Below are 25949 nucleotides of genomic sequence, written 5' to 3'. Positions count from 1 at the left end.
GAAGTACACTTGTTCTTAACTAACACTGTCTAAAATGACATGTAGAATACTTAAGTGTCTGTAAATGCACAGCGCTGATGAGGCAGGTGGATTTACAGAGGAGACAATGCCCTGCAATCCCGGAGATCAGTGTCCACGCCAGCAGCGTGGTCAGTCTTCTGGGACTGCGATTTACCGGCGGGTCCCACCTGGGGGACCCTTTTACCTCCTTCCTGATGTGCAGCCACGCGATCCTGAAAAACGTCAGCGGTGGTGTGCCTGTGAACCGGTGCGCCTCCACTGCAAGTACCCGGGAACCGGCCGCGGGAGTATGCAACGCTGCTGGGGAGGTGATGGAGTTGCAGGCACAGCATGTCACAATGACATAAAAAAGTGCTGCAGCCCTTAAAGTCTTCTAAAAGCGCTTTTCAGGGCTGCCTAGCGCAGCCTCCCTGTTAAGTGACCTGCTATGCAGGTACCAACTTACAAACTGAGCTCCAGTGCCTGAAGGCGGGGTTATAGAGGAGGCGGTGCAATGCATCCTAAGAACAGTCAAAGCTTTAGCCTGTTGGTGCCTCGGATCAAGATGCAACTCTACACCCTGATGTATTCCCTGTGGAACACGGTGTACCCCGCTGCAGAAAATAAGATTTTACTTACCGATAAATCTATTTCTCGGAGTCCGTAGTGGATGCTGGGGTTCCTGAAAGGACCATGGGGAATAGCGGCTCCGCAGGAGACAGGGCACAAAAAGTAAAGCTTTTTCCGATCAGGTGGTGTGCACTGGCTCCTCCCCCTATGACCCTCCTCCAGACTCCAGTTAGGTACTGTGCCCGGACGAGCGTACACAATAAGGGAGGATTTTGAATCCCGGGTAAGACTCATACCAGCCACACCAATCACACCGTACAACTTGTGATCTAAACCCAGTTAACAGTATGATAACAGCGGAGCCTCTGAAAGATGGCTTCCTTCAACAATAACCCGAATTAGTTAACAATAACTATGTACAATTTATGCAGATAATCCGCACTTGGGATGGGCGCCCAGCATCCACTACGGACTCCGAGAAATAGATTTATCGGTAAGTAAAATCTTATTTTCTCTATCGTCCTAGTGGATGCTGGGGTTCCTGAAAGGACCATGGGGATTATACCAAAGCTCCCAAACGGGCGGGAGAGTGCGGATGACTCTGCAGCACCGAATGAGAGAACTCCAGGTCCTCCTTAGCCAGAGTATCAAATTTGTAAAATTTTACAAACGTGTTCTCCCCTGACCACGTAGCTGCTCGGCAAAGTTGTAATGCCGAGACCCCTCGGGCAGCCGCCCAAGATGAGCCCACCTTCCTTGTGGAGTGGGCCTTTACAGATTTAGGCTGTGGCAGGCCTGCCACAGAATGTGCAAGTTGGATTGTGCTACAGATCCAACGAGCAATCGTCTGCTTAGACGCCGGAGCACCCATCTTGTTGGGTGCATACAATATAAACAACGAGTCAGATTTTCTGACTCCAGCTGTCCTTGCAATATATATTTTTAATGCTCTGACAACGTCCAGTAACTTGGAGTCCTCCAAGTCACTTGTAGCCGCAGGCACTACAATAGGCTGGTTCAGATGAAATGCTGACACCACCTTAGGGAGAAAATGCGGACGAGTCCGCAGTTCTGCCCTGTCCGAATGGAAAATCAGATATGGGCTTTTGTAAGATAAAGCTGCCAATTCTGACACTCTCCTGGCAGAAGCCAGGGCTAGAAGCATGGTCACTTTCCATGTGAGATATTTCAAATCCACCTTTTTTAGTGGTTCAAACCAATGAGATTTTAGGAAATCCAAAACCACATTGAGATCCCACGGTGCCACTGGAGGCACCACAGGAGGCTGTATATGCAGCACTCCCTTAACAAAGGTCTGGACTTCAGGGACTGAAGCCAATTCTTTTTGAAAGAAAATCGACAGGGCCGAAATTTGAACCTTAATAGATCCCAATTTGAGACCCATTGACAATCCTGATTGCAGGAAATGTAGGAATCGACCCAGTTGAAATTCCTCCGTCGGAGCACTCCGATCTTCGCACCACGCAACATATTTTCGCCAAATTCGGTGATAATGTTGCACGGTTACTTCCTTCCTTGCTTTAATCAAAGTAGGAATGACTTCTTCCGGCATGCCTTTTTCCTTTAGGATCCGGCGTTCAACCGCCATGCCGTCAAACGCAGCCGCGGTAAGTCTTGAAACAGACAGGGACCCTGCTGAAGCAAGTCCCTCCTTAGAGGTAGAGGCCACGGATCTTCCGTGATCATCTCTTGAAGTTCCGGGTACCAAGTCCTTCTTGGCCAATCCGGAACCACTAGTATCGTTCTTACGCCTCTTTGCCGTATAATTCTCAATACTTTTGGTATGAGAGGCAGAGGAGGAAACACATACACCGACTGGTACACCCAAGGCGTTACCAGCGCGTCCACAGCTATTGCCTGCGGATCTCTTGACCTGGCGCAATACCTGTCCAGTTTTTTGTTGAGGCGAGACGCCATCATGTCCACCATTGGTCTTTCCCAACGGGTTACCAGCATGTGGAAGACTTCTGGATGAAGTCCCCACTCTCCCGGGTGAAGATCGTGTCTGCTGAGGAAGTCTGCTTCCCAGTTGTCCACTCCCGGGATGAACACTGCTGACAGTGCTATCACATGATTCTCTGCCCAGCGAAGAATCCTTGCAGCTTCTGCCATTGCACTCCTGCTTCTTGTGCCGCCCTGTCTGTTCACATGGGCGACTGCCGTGATGTTGTCCGACTGGATCAACACCGGTTTTCCCTGAAGCAGAGGTTCTGCCTGGCTTAGAGCATTGTATATTGCTCTTAGTTCCAGAATGTTTATGTGAAGAGACGTTTCCAGGCTCGTCCATACTCCCTGGAAGTTTCTTCCTTGTGTGACTGCTCCCCAGCCTCTCAGGCTGGCGTCCGTGGTCACCAGGATCCAATCCTGTATGCCGAATCTGCGGCCCTCCAATAGATGAGCACTCTGCAACCACCACAGAAGAGACACCCTTGTCCTTGGAGACAGGGTTATCCGCAGGTGCATCTGAAGATGCGACCCTGACCATTTGTTCAACAGATCCCTTTGGAAAATTCTTGCGTGGAATCTGCCGAATGGAATTGCTTCGTAAGAAGCCACCATTTTTCCCAGGACTCTTGTGCATTGATGTACAGACACCTTTCCTGGTTTTAGGAGGTTCCTGACAAGCTCGGATAACTCCTTGGCTTTTTCCTCCGGGAGAAAAACCTTTTTCTGAACCGTGTCCAGAATCATCCCTAGGAACAGCAGACGAGTTGTCGGCATTAACTGGGATTTTGGAATATTCAGAATCCACCCGTGCTGTTTTAGCACTTCTTGAGACAGTGCTAATCCCATCTCTAGCTGTTCTCTGGACCTCGCCCTTATTAGGAGATCGTCCAAGTATGGGATAATTAATACGCCTTTTCTTCGAAGAAGAATCATCATCTCGGCCATTACCTTTGTAAAGATCCGAGGTGCCGTGGACAATCCGAACGGCAGCGTCTGAAACTGATAGTGACAGTTTTGTACAACGAACCTGAGGTACCCCTGGTGTGAGGGGTAAATTGGAACGTGGAGATACGCATCCTTGATGTCCAAGGATACCATAAAGTCCCCCTCTTCCAGGTTCGCTATCACTGCTCTGAGTGACTCCATTTTGAACTTGAACTTCTTTATGTACAGGTTCAAGGACTTCAGATTTAGAATAGGCCTTACCGAGCCATCCGGCTTCGGTACCACAAAAAGAGTGGAATAATACCCCTTCCCTTGTTGCAGAAGAGGTACCTTGACTATCACCTGCTGAGAGTACAGCTTGTGAATGGCTTCCAAAACCGTCTCCCTTTCGGAGGGGGACGTTGGTAAAGCAGACTTCAGGAAACGGCGAGGTGGATCTGTCTCTAATTCCAACCTGTATCCCTGAGATATTATCTGCAGGATCCAGGGATCTACTTGCGAGTGAGCCCACTGCGCGCTGTAATTTTTGAGACGACCCCCCACCGTCCCCGAGTCCGCTTGAGAAGCCCCAGCGTCATGCTGAGGCTTTTGTAGAAGCCGGGGAGGGCTTCTGATCCTGGGAAGGAGCTGCGTGTTGCTGTCTCTTCCCTCGACCTTTGCCTCGTGGCAGATATAAATAGCCCTTTGCTCTCTTATTTTTAAAGGAACGAAAGGGCTGCGGTTGAAAAGTCGGTGCCTTTTTCTGTTGGGGAGTGACTTGAGGTAGAAAGGTGGATTTCCCGGCTGTAGCCGTGGCCACCAAATCTGATAGACCGACTCCAAATAACTCCTCCCCTTTATACGGCAAAACTTCCATATGCCGTTTTGAATCCGCATCGCCTGTCCACTGTCGCGTCCATAAAGCTCTTCTGGCCGAAATGGACATAGCACTTACCCGTGATGCCAGTGTGCATATATCCCTCTGTGCATCACGCATATAAAGAAATGCATCCTTTATTTGTTCTAACGACAGTAAAATATTGTCCCTGTCCAGGGTATCAATATTTTCAATCAGGGATTCTGACCAAACTACCCCCGCACTGCCCATCCAGGCAGTCGCTACAGCTGGTCGTAGTATAACACCTGCATGTGTGTATATACCTTTTTGGATATTTTCCATCCTCCTATCTGATGGATCTTTAAGTGCGGCCGTCTCAGGAGAGGGTAACGCCACTTGTTTAGATAAGCGTGTTAGCGCCTTGTCCACCCTAGGAGGTGTTTCCCAGCGCTCCCTAACCTCTGGCGGGAAAGGGTATAATGCCAATAATTTCTTTGAAATTATCAGCTTTTTATCAGGGGCAACCCACGCTTCATTACACACGTCATTTAGTTCTTCTGATTCAGGAAAAACTATAGGTAGTTTTTTCATACCCCACATAATACCCTGTTTAGTGGTACCTGTAGTATCAGCTAAATGTAACGCCTCCTTCATTGCCAAAATCATATAACGTGTGGCCCTACTGGAAAATACGGTTGATTCGTCACCGTCACCACTGGAGTCATCGCCTGGGTCTGTGTCGACCGACTGAGGCAAAGGGCGTTTCACAGCCCCTGACGGTGTTTGAGTCGCCTGGACAGGCACTAATTGATTGTCCGGCCGTCTCATGTCGTCAAACGACTGCTTTAGCGTGTTGACACTATCCCGTAGTTCCATAAATAAAGGCATCCATTCTGGTGTCGACTCCCTAGGGGGTGACATCCTCATATTTGGCAATTGCTCCGCCTCCACACCAATATCGTCCTCATACATGTCGACACACACGTACCGACACACAGCAGACACACAGGGAATGCTCCTAACGAAGACAGGACCCACTAGCCCTTTGGGGAGACAGAGGGAGAGTTTGCCAGCACACACCAAAAGCGCTATATATATATCAGGGATAGCCTTATAATAAGTGCTCCCTTATAGCTGCTTTGTTATATCAAAATATCGCCATAAATGTGCCCCCCCCTCTCTGTTTTACCCTGTTTCTGTAGTGCAGTGCAGGGGAGAGACTTGGGAGCCGTCCTGACCAGCGGAGCTGTGAGAGGAAATGGCGCCGTGTGCGGAGGAGATAGGCCCCGCCCCTTTTCCGGCGGGCTCGTCTCCCGCTATTTAGAAAAATTAGGCAGGGGTTAAATATCTCCATATAGCCTCTAGGGCTATATGTGAGGTATTTTTAGCCTTTATAGGTACTCATTTGCCTCCCAGGGCGCCCCCCTCCCAGCGCCCTGCACCCTCAGTGACTGCCGTGTGAAGTGTGCTGAGAGGAAAATGGCGCACAGCTGCAGTGCTGTGCGCTACCTTTAGAAGACTGCAGGAGTCTTCAGCCGCCGATTCTGGACCTCTTCTGATTTCAGCATCTGCAAGGGGGCCGGCGGCGTGGCTCCGGTGACCATCCAGGCTGTACCTGTGATCGTCCCTCTGGAGCTTGATGTCCAGTAGCCAAGAAACCAATCCATCCTGCACGCAGGTGAGTTGACTCCTTCTCCCCTCAGTCCCTCGCTGCAGTGATCCTGTTGCCAGCAGGAATCACTGTAAAATAAAAAACCTAGCTAAACTTTCTCTAAGCAGCTCTTTAGGAGAGCCACCTAGATTGCACCCTTCTCGGCCGGGCACAAAAATCTAACTGGAGTCTGGAGGAGGGTCATAGGGGGAGGAGCCAGTGCACACCACCTGATCGGAAAAAGCTTTACTTTTTGTGCCCTGTCTCCTGCGGAGCCGCTATTCCCCATGGTCCTTTCAGGAACCCCAGCATCCACTAGGACGATAGAGAAATTTTAATTCTGTTATGATAGAATCTGAGAGGAAGGGACAAGAAGGTTTAGTACTAATCAATCAACTAGCATGAATATAGTCCTAAATTACATATAATTAAGAGTTGGTGGTGCTCCCGAGAGTCAGATGCAGACACCTGTCCACAGCCAAAAGTGCCTATAAGGAGCATCAAAACTCAACCATGGAGCAGTGGAAGGAGGTGGCCTGGCCTGATAAATCATGGTTTTTTTCTACATCATGTGGACAACCGTGTCATTTGTCTGGGGAAGAGATGGCACCAGGTTTCACTATGGAAAGCCGGCAGTTTCACGATCTGGGGAATGTTCAGCATGGAATCCTTGGGTCCTGTTACTTTGACACATACCCCCTACCTAAACATTGCTGCAGACACTCCTTTATGGCTACAGTATTCCCTGATGGCAGTGGCCTCTTTCAGCAGGATAATGCGCCCTACCACACTTAAAAAAATTGTTCAAGAAAGGTTTGATGAACAAGACAAAGTTCAAGGTTGACTAGGCCTCCAAGTTCCCCAGATTTCAGTCCGATTGGGGATGTGCTGGAAAAACAAGTCCGAGCCACGAAGGCGCCATCTAGCAATTTTCAGTCAATAAAAATAAAAATCCATCAACTCAAACTACTGCCTATCATCTGCTGCCAAGTTCTTGGTGCCAGATACCACAGGACACCTTCAGAGGTCTTGTGGAGCCTATGACTCGACGGGTCAGAGCTGTTTTGACAGCACAAGAGGGGTCTACACAACATTAGGCATTTGAATGCTATGGCTGATGGGTGTATATGTGATAGAATTTTTCTGGGACTACTACTACTACTACTATTGGAAAGACATAACTCTTGTTTCTCTCAGGGGAAATCACAGTGGCATTACCTAGACACACAAAAAGTTACATCTATTATCTTTTTTTTTTTATGGCGTCACCAAGCATCCATAGCGCAGTACAGGGAAAATGACACCACCACTCAAATAAATGCATTCTCTATTGCAGGGAATATACAATAGATTATCTACAGCCCTTTGTTAAAGAAGAGCACAGCAGAACCACACAAGTGCAATGGTTGTCTGTAATTAACATGAACTATATTCTTTTATGAAAGAGATTAAATGCTTTCCATAAAGCCAAACACTAAGCGTGACACTGGTGATCATACTTACGTGTCTGTATCCAAGGAAAAATAATCGTAGAGTTTAACTATTCGGGGGTGATCGAGTTCTTTGTGTATTCTATACTCTCTGCAGGCGTGCCTAAACAACAAACATGCAGGTTAATGTGGCTGCACAGTTGAATGGCAGGCTGTACTATGAAAGGGCACAGAAACACTTACTTGTGGTAATTTTCCTTCTTCTCGTCTCTCCAGCTCTTGTTGAGTTGGTGAATTTTCACAGCAGCGTATCTTTGTTCATAAAGATCAAAAGCCTGAAATAAACATTTAGTAGCACAAAGTTTAAACTCAGAAGTTATTTCAGGAGAAAACAAGGTGCATTACTGGAAGAAGGGAAGATTCATAAAGTGATATAATGTTACAACAGTACGTTCCAGTCACGTAACACTTTAATATAACCAATGCATTATAACACTTCAGCTATTGGAACATGTACAGTGCTTGTGAAATGCCAGTGAGTAACTGCGCTATTTAGGATTCTAGGGAACACATCAAAGGGTTACATGTATTACACCGCCCCACAGAAAAATTGTTACGTTGCCATGGATATTTGAATGAATTTAGGGTATTTTGTTGCTGAATTAAAAAAATGAAAGTAAAATGTAGATTTTAAAAACATCAATGTCCAGGACATTAGGATTGAGGTTTTAAATTCTGCATTGACAATGTCTATAATATTTGTCCTATTAAAAACACATTAAAGGTTAAAGAACACAGTACGCAATTGGCGTAAAAAGTACCGCAAGGGTACTCCCTTAACTATACCTTAAGGAATGTACTTATACTGTAAACCTCTGTGTAGTGGGAGAGTGTAGATGCAACACAGTATAACCTTATTACCTTTAAAGCTGTTCGAGCGTCACTGACGCTCTGAGATTACTTAATACTATAAGAAATACACAGATACCGTGCTCAGGGTCCAACGCCTAAATATATATTATGAATGATATACTTGCAAAAGAATTTAACACAATACAAGTCATACACTACAATATAACATAGACTACCTAACCAGATAACTACACGGGAAATACAATACAATACAATTACGTTTAAGGGAAAATAAGAGGGGAAGAGGAGAAGAGAGAGAGAGAAAGAAATGGCTCACAATAACAAGAAGACAAATATGATTGCAGAGAAAGCTTACACATGTGAGGAACAATCGCTGCGCAGTCAGTCAATGCTGAGAATCTTTGTTTAGAAAGTACTTGAGCTTACCCATGCTGCCTGTCCCTATATACACAACACCCAGCAACACAATTGTCCCTACAATGCCGCATGGGGCAGAAGCTAGACTCCATTTTGGGAAAACTCCACTTGATTCCAAAGACTACACCACATGGCTGAAAGGGGGAGGGGAAAATACCCGGCAGCAGCCATTTTAGATTTGCAGGTCCAAACACATGGCACTCTCTACTACACCACAATCACATAGCAGAAAACACAAGACTCCATTTTATTCCAAAATGTCCAAGCCTCAAAACAATGCATATGTTCTGATTTTACAATTCCAAACAATCTAAATCACCTTTCACAATTTCAATCCAACTTCCTAGAACCATCTTATTAAATCTCCATAGGCAAACAAATACCACAAATGCTATGCTACAGGTTGTCTAATGTTCCACTTCATCACAGACTTCACAGAGTATTCAGCACAAACAAGTTACAATCACACAGCTGCGCAAGCCTCACCATCCCCAAGCCATTTGTTTCTCCAAACCAACCACTCTATGCTTACCCATCATTCCACAACTACCCCACCACAAAACACACATTTAAAACTACTCTATGCCAATCAGCCATGAGATATTGAGATTATGGTACTTAGCCTTTGATGCCTGGCGATGATCCAGCCATGCTTCTGAGACCTCTGTTCTGAGTGCAGCCTCATCACATCTGCTCTCTGAGGCAACCAACAACACTGACCCCAACCCCCCCCAGACAGGAACTATTCTCCTGTGTCTGTTCCTAGGGGAGGGGTCTCTCTCTCTCTCCTTTGTATATGCTAATCAGGTTCAGCCCTTAAAACTGCCAAAAGGGTTGGCTTGAGTTCCCTATTCACTGTATCATTTATTGTTCTCAACAAAGTGATCTTAGCTTTTATACATATAATCATATCTATCCGCTGCAATGTCCCACAACTTCACAACCAGCATCAAACTAACCCACACATCATTCTGCTTGCTTCAATACCAAACATGATGGGCACATCTGGTTCTGTTCAAATGATACGTATTCATGACATCAATTCATCAGCCAATTCTAAATCTCCATGATGTCTGGTGCTTGACATTATTATAACCATGTACTGTATGAAACAAGCGCCGAATCCATCTCCGTAGCATGTCCGAGCAAATGCGTGTGTTTCCATATATTGCTGTGCTCGCTGCGCATATTTGTAAGTATAGCGACTTAAATGTGTGTGGTTTGTATGTTCTCTCTATGTAATATTTTTGACTTTGACAGCATCTTATCTGGTAAGCACATCATCATGTAGGGGTTTCTGGAAGGTCCTTCAGAGGGCTTACACAGTATGGGGAAATTCAAATTTTGTCCGTTAATTTTTTTGGTGCGAAAACCCCCTAAAAAACAGGCTTTTACAGCAATTTTTGCCCGACTGTCATTAATGGACAATTCAATTTTAGACCAAACACGTGAATCCAGGATGAGTTCCCAGATCCATGTGTTTTCACGCCCACAATCCTGAAAAATGGCTCGGTTATCGTGAAGCAAAATGTTGCTTCCCATGAAGATACAGTTATTTTAACTCTTAAGTAATGCACAAACCCATAAAAAAATGTGCATAAATGATTCATAAGGTCACAAAAGCAGCAGCCCATTGTGTGGCACATCTGAAATCTTCACATATTTAGGTTGCAATGTATTGCAATAGCTGTAAATAAATGAGAAAAAAAAACAAAAACAAAAGGTTGGATTATAATATTGAAGCCTCTACCATCCTTCTTACATTAACCAACTGAGTGCTAAGGACAAGTCTAACTCATCCTCAACATAAACATAAAAAATGCTGACTGCCACCTAACCCTCCAACAGCCCCCTTACTGAAGCTCTTTAAGGTCTTTGAAACATGCATTAGGCTTTGTTGCTATAAAATCAACTATTCAAAGTCGGAGGTTAATCTCTACAACAAGGGTATTGAACATGTGGCATTCCAGCTGCTGTAGAACTACACATCCCAGTATGACCTACCACCGTTTTACTATTGGGGAATAGTGGAAAATAGGGAATAGGGGAAAAACTATGGCAGGGCATGCTGGGATTTGTAGCTACACAGCTGCTAGAGAGGGGTGGTCTTCAGTATGCCGGCTGTCGGGATCCCGGCGCACAGTATACCGGCGCCGGGATCCCGACAGCCGGCATGCCGACACTTATTCTGCCTCGTGGAGTCCACGACCCCCCTGGAGGGAGAATAAAATAGCGTGGCGCACGTAGCGCGCCACCGTGCCCGCAGAGGGCTCATTTGCGCTCGCCACACTGTCGGTAAGCCCGCGGTCGGGCTTCCCGGCGCCGGTATGCTGGTCGCCGGGGAGCCCGACCGCCGGCATTCCATATTACACCCTCTAGAGAGCCCTAGCTCTACAATGTCCCCTTAGAGCAGAGGTTCCCAAACTGTGTGCCGTGGCTCCCTGGGGTGCCTCGGGACACTTGCAGGGGTGCCCTGGGTTGGTGGTCCAGGACCAATTCAAATTATTCATGGTCAATATAATAGGCAAAACCAGTGTTGGTGGCTGCCAGTCATAAAATATGTGGAAAAACAGAAGCAAATCTTGTCCCTTACCACACAACTGACCATAAGGATGACATATAAACGCTATCTATTTAATGTAATATTTCTTTCTAAATTTCTCAATAAGAAATTTTTGGCCTAGGGGTGCCGTGAAAAAAATTCTGATATTCTAGGGCGCCGTGATTCAAAAAAGTTTGGAAACCACTGCCTTAGAGGTTAACATTGCATGCTCATATGACAGCCTATATTCAAGCTTTTCAAGGCCTCTTTTCAGAATGAAATCTGATCTCCACTCCTGGAAACATCTAACTTATATTGTGGCTGGGCTGGATCAATGCCATTAAGTTGAATATTCTCAGCACACACCTCTTTTTTCAAACCCTCTAGATTCCCATAGAGATTTGTCTTCTTTCCAAAAACCTCTCACCAAATTTATGTGGTAACAAATGCCACTCAGGGTCTACCTCCACACACTGAAGAGAACCACTAACCTTGGGGAAAAATTCAACCCACCTTGGCCAAATTACTGCTTACCCCACCACCCTTTCATGGTTGGATATATAATGCTAACTCCTCAACAGCTAACATTTGGGGCCTACCAGAAGAGAAAACAGACCTGCACCCCTAAAAAGGCTCCCCGCCTTATGATTCTTTGACATAATTTGTTACAGATGCAAATGCTATTTTACATCACATTTCATATATTCCCCCCTTCTCTCATTATGGGATAACTCTGGCTCCCTCCCCCCCCACCAAAGGTTTGCACAATGCTATACCTGCCCGTGGACAGGCATTCATTTTGCAAACCACCTCTCTCACAGGGGATACTACACTGACGTTCCAAAAGGCACAGGACAGCTTCCTAGTAACGTGTAGAACCCCTCTAGTTCGTGCAGTAACTTGATGTGGCACTGATTCCACAAGTGAACATCTCTGGATGCTCACCCATGCCATCTGGAGAGCTTTGTGGTTACCCGATATTTTTAGGTGTAGTATCTTGTGTGCATCTGGACCTATCCACCACGTCCCTTAAATGCTAAAAATAAGAATTTACTTACCGATAATTCTATTTCTCGTAGTCCGTAGTGGATGCTGGGGACTCCGTCAGGACCATGTGGAATAGCGGCTCCGCAGGAGACAGGGCACAAAAATAAAGCTTTAGGATTAGGTGGTGTGTACTGGCTCCTCCCCCCATGACCCTCCTCCAAGCCTCAGTTAGGATACTGTGCCCGGACGAGCGTACACAATAAGGAAGGATATTGAATCCCGGGTAAGACTCATACCAGCCACACCAATCACACCGTATAACTTGTGATCTGAACCCAGTTAACAGTATGACAAACGTAGGAGCCTCTGAACAGACGGCTCACAACAATAACAACCCGAATTTGTTTGTAACAATAACTATGTACAAGTATTGCAGACAATCCGCACTTGGGATGGGCGCCCAGCATCCACTACGGACTACGAGAAATAGAATTATCGGTAAGTAAATTCTTATTTTCTCTAACGTCCTAAGTGGATGCTGGGGACTCCGTCAGGACCATGGGGATTATACCAAAGCTCCCAAACGGGCGGGAGAGTGCGGATGACTCTGCAGCACCGAATGAGAGAACTCAAGGTCCTCCTCAACCAGGGTATCAAATTTGTAGAATTTTGCAAACGTGTTTGCCCCTGACCAAGTAGCAGCTCGGCAGAGTTGTAATGCCGAGACCCCCCCGGGCAGCCGCCCAGGATGAGCCCACTTTCCTTGTGGAATGGGCCTTGACAGATTTAGGTTGTGGCAAGCCTGCCACAGAATGTGCAAGTTGAATTGTGCTACAAATCCAACGAGCAATCGTCTGCTTAGAAGCAGGAGCACCCATCTTGTTGGGTGCATACAATATAAACAGTGAGTCAGACTTTCTGACTCCCGCCGTTCTTGAAATATATATTTTCAATGCCCGGACCACGTCCAACAACTTGGAATCCTCCAAATCGTTAGTAGCCGCAGGCACCACAATAGGCTGGTTCAGGTGAAACGCTGACACCACCTTAGGCAGAAAATGAGGACGCGTCCGCAGTTCTGCCCTGTCCGTATGGAAAATCAGATATGGGCTCTTATATGATAAAGCCGCCAATTCTGATACTCTCCTGGCTGAAGCCAGGGCCAGTAGCATGGTTACTTTCCATGTAAGATACTTCAACTCCACCGATTTGAGCGGCTCAAACCAATGGGATTTGAGAAAATCCAAGACTACATTAAGATCCCACGGTGCCACTGGGGGCACAACCGGGGGCTGTATATGTAGTACTCCTTTTACAAAAGTCTGGACTTCAGGAACTGAAGCCAATTCTTTCTGGAAGAAAATCGACAGGGCCGAAATTTGAACCTTAATGGACCCCAATGTGAGGCCCATAGACAATCCTGTTTGCAGGAAATGTAGGAATCGACCCAGTTGAAATTCCTCCGTGGGGGCCTTCCTGGCCTCACACCACGCAACATATTTTCTCCAAATGCGGTGATAATGTTGTGCAGTCACCTCCTTCCTGGCTTTTACCAGTGTAGGAATGACCTCTTCCGGAATGCATTTTTCCCTTAGAATTCGGCGTTCAACCGCCATGCCGTCAAACGCAGCCGCGGTAAGTCTTGGAAAAGACACGGTCCCTGCTGAAGCAGGTCCCGTCTTAGAGGTAGAGGCCACGGATCCTCCGTGAGCATCTCTTGAAGTTCCGAGTACCAAGTTCTTCTTGGCCAATCCGGAGCCACTAGTATCGTTCTTACTCCCTTTTGCCGTATAATTCTCAGTACTTTTGGTATGAGAGGCAGAGGAGGGAACACATACACTGACTGGAACACCCACGGTGTTACCAGAGCGTCCACAGCTATTGCCTGAGGGTCTCTTGACCTGGCGCAATACCTGTCCAGTTTTTTGTTGAGGCGGGACGCCATCATATCCACCATTGGTTTTTCCCAACGGTTCACAAACATGTGGAAGACTTCTGGATGAAGTCTCCACTCTCCCGGGTGTAGATCGTGTCTGCTGAGGAAGTCTGCTTCCCAGTTGTCCACTCCCGGAATGAATACTGCTGACAGTGCTATCACATGATCTTCCGCCCAGCGAAGAATCCTTGCAGCTTCTGCCATTGCTGTCCTGCTTCTTGTGCCGCCCTGTCTGTTTACGTGGGCGACTGCCGTGATGTTGTCCGACTGGATCAACACCGGCTGACCCTGAAGCAGGGGTTTTGCCAGACTTAGAGCATTGTAAATCGCTCTTAGCTCCAGTATATTTATGTGAAGAGACATCTCCAGGCTTGACCATACTCCCTGGAAGTTTCTTCCCTGTGTGACCGCTCCCCAGCCTCTCAGACTGGCATCCGTGGTCACCAGGACCCAGTCCTGTATGCCGAATCTGCGGCCCTCTAACAGATGAGCACTCTGCAACCACCACAGAAGAGACACCCTTGTCCGTGGCGATAAGGTTATCCGCTGATGCATCTGCAGATGTGATCCGGACCATTTGTCCAGCAGATCCCACTGAAAAGTTCGTGCGTGGAATCTGCCGAATGGAATCGCTTCGTAAGAAGCCACCATCTTTCCCAGGACTCTTGTGCATTGATGCACAGACACTTTCCCTGGTTTTAGGAGGTTCCTGACAAGTTCGGATAACTCCCTGGCTTTCTCCTCCGGAAGAAACACCTTTTTCTGAACCGTGTCCAGAATCATTCCCAGGAACAGCAGACGTGTCGTCGGGGTCAACTGAGATTTTGGAAAATTCAGAATCCACCCGTGTTGTTGCAGCACTAGTCGGGTTAGTGCTACTCCGTCCTCCAGCTGTTCTCTGGACCTTGCCCTTATCAGGAGATCGTCCAAGTAAGGGATAATTAATACGCCTCTTCTTCGCAGAAGAATCATCATTTCGGCCATTACCTTGGTAAAGACCCGAGGTGCCGTGGACAATCCAAACGGCAGCGTCTGAAACTGATAATGACAGTTTTGCACCACGAACCTGAGGTACCCTTGATGTGAAGGGCAAATTGGGACATGCAGGTAAGCATCCTTTATGTCCAGGGACACCATAAAGTCCCCTTCTTCCAGATTCGCTATCGCTGCTCTGAGTGACTCCATCTTGAACTTGAATTTTTGTATGTACAGGTTCAAAGATTTCAGATTTAGAATAGGTCTTACCGAGCCGTCCGGCTTCGGTACCACAAATAGCGTGGAGTAATACCCCTTTCCCTGTTGTAGGAGGGGTACCTTGACTATCACCTGCTGAGAAAACAGCTTGTGAATGGCTTCCAATACCGTCGCCCTGTCTGAGGGAGACGTTGGCAAAGCAGACTTTAGGAACCTGCGAGGGGGAGACTTCTCGAATTCCAACCTGTAACCCTGAGATACTACCTGCAGGATCCAGGGGTCCACCTGTGAGCAAGCCCACTGTGCGCTGAAATTCTTGAGTCGACCCCCCACCGCTCCTGAGTCCGCTTGTAAGGCCCCAGCGTCATGCTGAGGGCTTTGCAGAACCCTGAGAGGGCTTCTGTTCCTGGGCAGGGGCTGCTTGCTGCCCTCTCTTACCCCTTCCTCTGCCCCGAGGCAGATATGACTGTCCTTTTGTCCGCTTGGTCTTATAGGACCGAAAGGACTGCGGCTGAAAAGACGGTGTCTTTTTCTGTTGGGAGGGGGTCTGAGGTAAAAAGGTGGATTTTCCGGCAGTTGCCGTGGCCACCAGATCCGATAGACCGATGCCAAATAATTCCTCCCCTTTATACGGCAATACTTCCATATGTCGTTTGGAATCCACATCACCTGACCACTGTCGCGTCCATAAACTCCTTCTGGCAGATATGGACATCGCATTTACTCTCGATGCCAGAGTGCAAATATCTCTCTGAGCATCTCGCATATAAAGGAAAGCATCCTTTAATTGCTCTATAGTCAATAAAATACTGTCCCTATCCAGGGTATCAATATTTTCAGTCAGGGAATCCAACCAGACGACCCCAGCACTGCACATCCAGGCTGAGGCGATGGCTGGTCGCAGTATAACACCAGTATGTGTGTATATACTTTTTAGGGTAGTTTCCAGTCTCCTATCAGCTGGATCCCTGAGGGCGGCCGTATCAGGAGACGGTAACGCCACTTGTTTTGATAAGCGTGTGAGCGCCTTATCCACCCTAGGGGGTGTTTCCCAGCGCGCCCTAACCTCTGGCGGGAAAGGGTATAATGCTAATAACTTTTTTGAAATTAGCACTTTTCTATCTGGGTTAACCCACGCTTCATCACATACATCATTTAATTCCTCTGATTCAGGAAAAACTACAGGTAGTTTTTTCACCCCCCACATAATACCCCTTTTTGTGGTACTTGCAGTATCAGAGATATGCAAAGCCTCCTTCATTGCCGTGATCATATAACGTGTGGCCCTACTTGAAAATACGTTTGTTTCATCACCCTCGACACTAGATTCAGTGTCTGTGTCTGGGTCTGTGTCGACCGACTGAGGTAAAGGGCGCTTTACAGCCCCTGACGGTGTCTGAGACGCCTGGGCAGGTACTAACTGGTTTGCCGGCCGTCTCATGTCGTCAACTGATTTTTGTAATGTGCTGACATTATCACGTAATTCCATAAACAAAGCCATCCATTCCGGTGTCGACTCCCTGGGGGGTGACATCACCATTATCGGCAATTGCTCTGCCTCCACACCAACATCGTCCTCATACATGTCGACACACACGTACCGACACACAGCAGACACACAGGGAATGCTCTTATCGAAGACAGGACCCCACTAGCCCTTTGGGGAGACAGAGGGAGAGTTTGCCAGCACACACCCAAGCGCTATAATATATATGGGAACAACCTTATATAAGTGTTGTTCCTTATAGCAGCTTAAATATATCAAAATATCGCCAAAAAATGCCCCCCCTCTCTGTTTTACCCTGTTTCTGTAGTGCAGTGCAGGGGAGAGTCCTGGGAGCCTTCCTCACAGCGGAGCTGAGCAGGAAAATGGCGCTGTGTGCTGAGGAGAATAAGCCCCGCCCCCTATTTCGGCGGGCTTTTCTCCCGGAGTTTTAGATATCTGGCATGGGTTAAATACATACATATAGCCTCAATGGCTATATGTGATGTATTCTTTTGCCATAAAGGTATTAAATATTGCTGCCCAGGGCGCCCCCAGCAGCGCCCTGCACCCTCCGTGACCGCTTGGTGTGAAGTGTGTGACAACAATGGCGCACAGCTGCAGTGCTGTGCGCTACCTTCATGAAGACTGAAGAGCCTTCTGCCGCCTGTTTCCGGACCTTCAATCTTCAGCATCTGTAAGGGGGGTCGGCGGCGCGGCTCCGGGACGAACCCCAGGGTGAGACCTGTGTTCCGACTCCCTCTGGAGCTAATGGTGTCCAGTAGCCTAAGAATCCAATCCATCCTGCACGCAAGTGAGTTGAAATTCTCTCCCCTAAGTCCCTCGATGCAGTGAGCCTGTTGCCAGCAGGACTCACTGAAAATAAAAAACCTAAAAACTTTTTCTAAGCAGCTCTTTAGGAGAGCCACCTAGATTGCACCCTGCTCGGACGGGCACAAAAACCTAACTGAGGCTTGGAGGAGGGTCATGGGGGGAGGAGCCAGTACACACCACCTAATCCTAAAGCTTTATTTTTGTGCCCTGTTTCCTGCGGAGCCGCTATTCCCCATGGTCCTGACGGAGTCCCCAGCATCCACTTAGGACGTTAGAGAAATTGTGTTCATGTCGGGTGAACGTGGTGGCATCACTATTTGTAAGAACTCTCCAGAATGCTCCACAAACCAATTCTGGACAACTTGGGACCAAAGACACAGAGAATTATCCTTCTGGAATATTCCATCATTGTGGGGGTATATGAAGTCCTGCAAATGATCACAAAGCACTGCAACATAGCAATTACAGGTCAATCATGTGTTTAGGTGGACCAACAGACCCAATCCATGCCACGTGTACACATCCCAAACCATTATGGAACCACCACCAGCCTGCACGGTGCCTTTCTGACAACTAGGATCCATGGCCTCATGGGGTCTGCACCACACCTGAACATTACCATCAGTCCGAAACAAATAGAACCATGAATTATCAGCTCACGTTACATATTGCCAATCCTCCAGGATCCAATTAGCGACCTCGCAAGCCCAGGTGAGTCCGGTATCAGTGTTACAAGGCACACTGGTGGGTCTTCTGCTCCCATATATAATGGAAGCTAAAGAATGCTGCACAGATATGCGCCTGATACCTCCTGCATTAAATGTAGAAGTGAACTGAGCCAGTGCCGCTGGTCTGTAGTCAGTTACCATAGACCATTCTGGACAGATGCTGCTGGTTGCGATCATTAAGCACCCTTGTTCGCCCACTGCGCTGACCATAGTGGATGGTAACGCCTTCCATGAGGAATTTCCCATCCGTCGGGCACCCACTATTATGCCTTGTTAAAACTCAGATAATCCACGCCGCCTTGCCATGAGTAGCCTACTCATGTTTGGCTACAGCCTCCTTGCCCCATGGCTAGCTCAACTGTCCTGTATATAATTTATTTAGCTACTGCATGTATATGTATATAAAAAGAAAGGTTCCAGATATTGATGCTGGAACATTACCAGGCAAAAATGTGGCAAAACAGGCTCACGCACAGGGGTAGAAAACCCTGAAGGGGAAAGGGGTTAAGAGATGTGGGGTGTCAGTGATCCACAGGATATTCTGATGTACCAATGTAAAGCTGATGCCAACAGCTAACAAGAGTACTAAACCATACCAATCAACTAAACATCGGGTCTGTGGAAAATGCAAATTCTAAATGCCAAAGCATTGGATACATATAATAAACACACTTAGTATTAGAGACAGCAATAATCTACTTTACCTTGTAGACCTCACTAAAACCACCTCGACCTAGTAGATGAAGTAATAAATAACGCTCATTCAAGGTTGGGTGATCTTTAAATCTGTAAAGATAGATAGTAAAGCTTCTGTAAATCTAAAAGAAACACTTTAAAACAACGTGTAGAAATATAAAAATGCACATCCACAGCAGAGGTTTGACAAATGACATTTTATAGACAGGTAAGACTGTAATCCTTTGGTTACCAGAAATATGCTTCTGTGCAAAAGCTCATGTATCTAGCAGTAACAACAGCACAGCAATTCCAGTAACAAACAAGAACACATTAATTCAGGTTTCCCTACAGGAACTAGACAGCAGCCTCATCTGAATTCCACCAACATAAGTTTTAAATGAAACTAATTGTCTATTTTTGTTGACATTTTAATACCAAGATACATTAGATGCACAGAGGGTTTTATCTGTCATTTATATTCCCAACCTTATGGTATTTGAATACAGCACATATCAGGATAATTAGCAAAGTTCCAAAGCAAATTTGCAGGTGCCCTACCCAATATAAACCCAAACCTTTTGCTTAACAAAACAGGCAGATCCATCCTTACTGTGAATTATCTTCATTATTAATTCTTTTCAGTTCTCGTATGTGAAGATTTCGAACCCTTTCCAAACGTTCCAACTCTGCCTGTATTTCTGCTTCTTCCTGCATGAATGACAGATCTCACGATTACACGGATGTTATTACATGAATACTATGTCAGGGAAAACATTGTGAAGCGTTTACACAGCAAGTAATCAGTGCAGAGACTGGTTCTGGTCTATGGACAATACGGAAAAACGATCACATTTTTCTTTACAGGTAGAACTGAATAGAACTGAGGAAATTCGCTAATTATTCACATCAAATAACTTAGCATCACTTCCTGAAATAGATGCTCTACAGATATAAAGTTTCAGGGGTTAAATATGCACCATGCAGATCAATTTTGCAACAATAAACTCCATTTTATATTCTATATAATTGTTTGTGTCACGTATACGGGTGTAGTATGGTATGCCGGCGGCCGGCATACCAACAGATATTCTCCCTCGTGGGGGTCCACGACCCCCCTGGAGGGAGAATAACGAGTGCCACCGTGCCCGCAGCGTGGCGAGCCCGCAAGGGGCTCATTTGCGCTCGCCACGCTGTCAGTATGCCGGCGGTCAGGCTCCCGGCGCCGGTGTGACCCCCACGAGGGAGAATATCTGTTGGTATGCCGAGTGTCGGGATTCCGGCGCCAGTGTACTGTGCGCCGGGATCCCGACATTCGGCAACCAGAAGACCACCCACGTATACAGGTGCATATTATATAAGCAACAGGTTTTAAAGATCATTTACGTCTGCAGATTTCTCTTTCTCGCTGATCTATGTGGAAATATAATCCCTATTCCATTTGTTATTTGCTAGATACACTGTACAAGTACAGTGGGGATGCGATTAGAATCCCGGTGGTCATGTGACAGATGCTGGAAACCCGACCTGCATATAGCATTGTCCTCTTCACCAATGCAACTTGGGCAAACCGGACACGTCACTCGGAGTGGATGCTCCTATCACAATACTGCTAAATACACCACTGTTCCTACTCCCAATGTAAGCCAACCCTGGTCCTCGAGAGCTAGTAACGTTTTCCAGGTCTCCTCACAGAATCACAAGTGAAGTAATTAGCTCCACCTTGGATCTTTTAAAATGTGTCAGTAAGTAATGAATACACTTGTGCACCAGCTAGGTGGTCTGGAAAATGTGAACTGTTGGTAGCTCTCGAGGACCAGGGTTTCGCTACCCCTGCATTAGAAGAACAGACTAGATAGTAAATGAGAGGGGATTGGTAACTCAGCCTTGGTCACTGCAGACGCATCTCCCAGACCCCTTCTTGTGACTATATCGGTAAATAAAGCAGTAGATTTCCAAAGGTCTTCCACTATGGGTCACCTAGACAAGACTTGTTCTTACTGGTACACACGAACGAGGTGTGCAAGAAGCTATTATTGACACTGCTCTAGATCTGTCCCGAAGGTCCTTGAAGACCAAATGGATTCTGGAAGTGCTTTCCCCCAAGTCAATGTTTGAAAACCAAAAAATCAAACAAAAAAAAAAAAAAAAACTCTTAAGGGGCTATTTCTTTTCTCCACACAGGGTTCACTACAGGGCCAAGCAAACTGGGCTGGCTAACTGTCCATGTAACAAGACAGGTGACAAAGTCAGCAAGACGGGGATCATCCCCTCTCCATCAAAACTTCAGAGGAAGCCAGCCTCCTGTTTTTTTTTTTTTGTTTTTTTAATCTGTGGGCTACAGGCAATATAAAAATAGGCTATGTTTATACCTATTACAGCCCCCACTGAATCAATTCTCTCAATGCCACTTTTGAGACATCAGGTGGCAACCAATCCCCACTTTATAAATTAGGAGTGACTGTTCCAGACCAGAAAGTTATTATTTCAAACTGTTCCGTGTGCAAACACTAGACTAAAATAGATTCTGGGTAGAATCATTACAAATACTAATTTCTCCCCTCCATGGACATATCTTCACATCCCAGTTTGGGAAGGACATCACAGCTTTAAGGATACTTGCTAAGATTATGATGGTCAGCCCTTTGGTGGTTAAAAAAAATGGTGAAAGCCATTCCTGAACAATCTTATAATAAAAAGTGAACTCAGCCCATCTTCTTGCCCATCTGCAACGGACAGCAAAGAGATGGACGCTCACTCATGCCTTGGTCAGAAATCAGGATTTTGGTACTTACCGATAAACCCCTTTCTCCGATTCCACAGGGGACACTGGAGCGCAGTTACAATAGGGGAAATAGTAGGCAGTAACTGGGAGCTGGCACTTTAAAATTCTAACACTGTGGCTAGCTCCTCCCCTACTATGTCCCCCCTCCAAGCCAGTCTACGTAAAACTGTGCCTGAGGAGAGCTGAACTAAATGAACGTTAAAGTAGAGGAGGTTAACGCCGCCCTGTAAAGCAGGATAACACGAAAAACCAACTTAGAACCTAACCTAACAATAGGTTAACCTGAACCAAACAAGCAGTCACATAGTGATCTGCGAACCGTTAAGCGAAAAAAAGGAGGAAACAGAGCTGGGTGGGCGTCCAGTGTCCCCTGTGGAATCGGAGAAAGGGATTTATCGGTAAGTACCAAAATCCTGATTTCTCCTTCATCCACTAGGGGACACTGGAGCGCAGTTACAATGGGGACGTCCCAGAGCTCCCAAGACGGGCGGGAGAGCGCTGAGAGTCCTGTAAAACCGCTCGGCCAAACTGTGATGCAGAGGCTGCAAAAGTGTCAAACCTGTAGAATTTGACAAACGTATGTCGGCCCGACCAAGTAGCCGCCCGACATAAAGAAGTCATGGAGACCCCACGGGCAGCCGCCCACGAAGGTCCCACAGAGCGCGTAGAGTGCGCTGAAATTGAAGCCGGAGGTTCCCGAGAAGCTGCCAAATAAGCTTGTCTGATGGTCAGCCGAATCCATCGTGACAAAGTCTGCTTAGAAGCCGGCCAACCACGGCGGGCAGCATTGTATACAACAAATAAGGAATCGGACTTCCGAACAGCCTTAGTCCGATCCACATAGATCTTGAGCGCCCTGACCACGTCCAATGATCTTGAATCTGGAGAGTCCACCGAGAGAGCCGGAACCACAAGTGGCTGATTGATGTGAAAATCGGACACCACCTTAGGTAGAAAAGACATGCGAGTACGGAGCTCGGCCCTATCAGCATGAAACACCAGGTAAGGAGGACGACAAGAGAGAGCCCCAAGTTCCGACACCCGTCTAGCCGAAGAGAGACCCAGGAGAAAAACCACCTTCCAGGTGAGATATTTCATCTCCACTGACTCCAGAGGCTCAAACAACGAGGATTGCAGAAAAGAGAGGACCAGATTGAGGTCCCATGGTGCTGTCGGAGGGAGAAAGGGAGGCTGTATTTGTAAAACCCCCTGAAAGAAAGTCTGAACTTCCGGCAGCAAGGCTAACTTTTTCTGGAAGAAAACCGAAAGAGCAGAGACCTGCACCTTTAGTGAACCCAGTCTTAAGCCTGCCGAAAAACCCGCCTGCAAAAAACTGAGAAGGTGGGCCAAGCGAAAAACTGAAGGAGAAAACTGTTGACGTTCACACCAGGTTACATAAGCCTTCCAAATGCGGTAGTAGTGAGACGATGTGACGGACTTTCTAGCCCGAAGCATAGTAGGAATAACCGTACTAGGAATCCCCTTCCTTTTCAAGATGGCCTTCTCAACAGCCACGCCGTCAAACGTAGCCTGCGTAAGTCTGGATAAAGAAAAGGACACTGTCGCAGAAGATCGTCCCGCAGTGGCAGGGGCCAAGGCTCGGCTACTGACAACAGGTGTAGGGTGGAGTACCAAGTCCAGCGTGGCCAATTTGGAGCCACCAGGAGGACGAGAGCGTTTTCTATCTTGATGCGTTGTAGAACCCGAGGCAACAGCGGGAAGGGAGGAAAGAGGTAAACGTACCGGAAATTCCAAGGAGCCGTGAGGGCATCCACACCCGCCGCCGCCGGGTCCCTCGTTCGAGAGTAATAAAGAGGCAGCTGATGGTTCAGGCGGGACGCCATGAGGTCGATCTGTGGTCTTCCCGACCGGTGGACCAGCTGACAAAACACCTGGGGATGAAGTGACCACTCTCCCGGGTGCATGTCCTGTCGGCTGAGGTAATCGGCTTCCCAATTTTCCACTCCTGAAATGAATATCGCCGAGAAGGACAGAGCATACTCCTCCGCCCAGAAGTATGTTGGTGACCTCCCTCATCGCCGCACGGCTGCGAGTGCCGCCCTGACGGTTGATGTACGGTACCGTCGTGGCATTGTCGGATTGAACCCTGACCGCTCGACCGCGCAGCAGGTGATGTGCCCGTAGTTCGAGAATGTTTATCGGGAGAGCGGATTCGTGGACCGACCAGCGTCCCTGGAACCGATGTTCGAGGGTCACTGCCCCCCAGCCTCGCATCCGTGGTGAGAAGAGTCCAATCCCACACTCCGAACCGCCTTCCTTCCAACAGATGTGCTGACTGGAGCCACCAGAGAAGCGACGACCGTGCCTTTGGAGATAGCGTCACCCGCTGATGAAGGAACAGATGAGATCCTGACCACTGATGTAGAAGACACAGCTGAAAAGGTCGAGAGTGGAAACGACCGTACAGAAGAGCTTCGAACGCCGCCACCATCTTTCCCAGAAGGTGAATGCAAAGATACACTGACTGTCGAAGTACCGATCGCACCAGCGTCTGCAGAGACAGGATCTTGTCCTGAGGAAGGAAAACCCTCTGACAGACCGTGTCGAGAATCATCCCCAAAAACAGCAACCGTTGTGATGGGCACAAGTGAGACTTTGGGAAGTTCAGGATCCACCCGTGCCGAATCAGAAGGTCCTGCGTTATCCGGATATTCTGAAGTAAAAGCTCCGCCGAGCGCGCCTTTATGAGCAGATCGTCCAGATAGGGAACAATCGTCACACCCTGCTTCCGAAGTAGGGCCATCATGACCGCCATGCCCTTTGTGAACACTCTGGGAGCAGAAGAAAGACCGAACGGAAGGGCCTGGAACTGAAAATGAGCATCCTGAATCGCGAACCGGAGAAAGGCCTGATGAGGAGGCCAAATGGGAACATGTAAGTATGCATCCTTGATGTCTAAGGACGCCAGAAACTCGTTTTGCTCCAAACCCGCAATAACAGACTGGAGGGACTCCATCTTGAACTTGAATACCCTCAAATACTGATTGAGATCCTTCAAGTTCAGGATAGGCCTGACCGAGCCGTCCGGATTCGGTACGAGAAACAGGCTTGAGTAATAGCCCTGTTTCCGATGCTGAGAGGGAACAGGGATCAGTACCCTTGCGGCTAGAAGCTTTTGGATCGCTGCCTGCAAGGCAACTCCTCTGTCGGAAACTGGTAAACCCGTAGTGAAAAACCACGGACGGGTCTGAAAATCGAGCTTGTAACCGCAAGTGATGAGATCCCTGACCCAAGCATCTGGGCAGGACTGTACCCAGACTTCCTTGAAGTCCCACAGACGAGCTCCCACCCTGTGGTCTCCCAGGTGGGAGGGAAGCTCGTCATGCGGTGGTAGTGGTGGAGGATTTAACCTCTGACTGGGTTGAGGCTGTGGAACCTCTGCCTCTACCCCTATGGCCACGGGAGGCGGTAAGCTCCCCCCCTGGCCTGGCCTCGAAACCTGGAAGGGGCCCGAAAGGATCGAAAGGAGGGACCCCTATATGGCCTGCGAGGGGCTGGAGAAGCAGAAGGAAGATAAGTCGACTTACCTCCGGTGGCCTGAGAGATCCAGGCATCCAGACCCTTACCGAACAGGACCTCTCCCGTAAAGGGCAACGCTTCTGCTGCCCTTTTGGACTCTGTATCCGCCTGCCACTGCCGCAGCCAGAGCGCCCTGCGGGTCGAAATTGCTAAAGCGGAAATCCTAGCTCCGAGAATACAGATGTCCTTGGAAGCCTCGCAGAGATAAAGGGCTGATTCACGGATGTGCTCCGCCAACTGTATCAGTTGATCCGCCGGCAAATCGTCCCAAATTCCAGAGGACAATTGCTCCGCCCAAGCCTCCATCGCCTTGTTGACTCAACAACCTACCTGCGCCGGGCGATGTAATACCCCCGCCGCCGAGTAAATAGTCTTCAAGGTGGATTCCAACTTCCTATCGGACGCCTCCTTCAGCGAAGTCGCTCCAGGAACCGGCAGAACCGTCTTTTTGGATAGATGAGACACTGAAGGATCCACAATCGGAGAGGTCTCATAACGCGTCCTGCTATCTGCGGGAAAAGGATAGGAAGACAACATTTTTCTTGATACCTGAAATTTTGCGTCTGGATGCTTC

General features: G+C 47.7%; 1 protein-coding gene across 5 annotated transcripts in view; it reads right to left on the bottom strand.

The window, feature by feature from the left end:
* The window catches only part of TLK1 (tousled like kinase 1), a 706650-nt gene that overhangs the window by 20095 nt on the left and 660606 nt on the right, over window positions 1–25949 (bottom strand). For all 5 annotated transcript variants that reach the window (XM_063933490.1, XM_063933489.1, XM_063933486.1 and 2 more), the window contains exons 13-16: window positions 19664–19761; window positions 19080–19161; window positions 7625–7716; window positions 7455–7544 (exon numbers count right to left, since the gene is read on the bottom strand). In XM_063933490.1, the coding sequence (XP_063789560.1) occupies window positions 7455–7544; window positions 7625–7716; window positions 19080–19161; window positions 19664–19761 (362 nt within the window). The remainder of the gene's footprint in view (window positions 1–7454; window positions 7545–7624; window positions 7717–19079; window positions 19162–19663; window positions 19762–25949) is intronic.

This window comes from Pseudophryne corroboree, chromosome 7 (assembly GCF_028390025.1).
Source record: "Pseudophryne corroboree isolate aPseCor3 chromosome 7, aPseCor3.hap2, whole genome shotgun sequence".
NCBI classification, from domain to species: domain Eukaryota; kingdom Metazoa; phylum Chordata; class Amphibia; order Anura; family Myobatrachidae; genus Pseudophryne; species Pseudophryne corroboree.
This window is presented reverse-complemented; position numbering and strand designations above follow the sequence as displayed.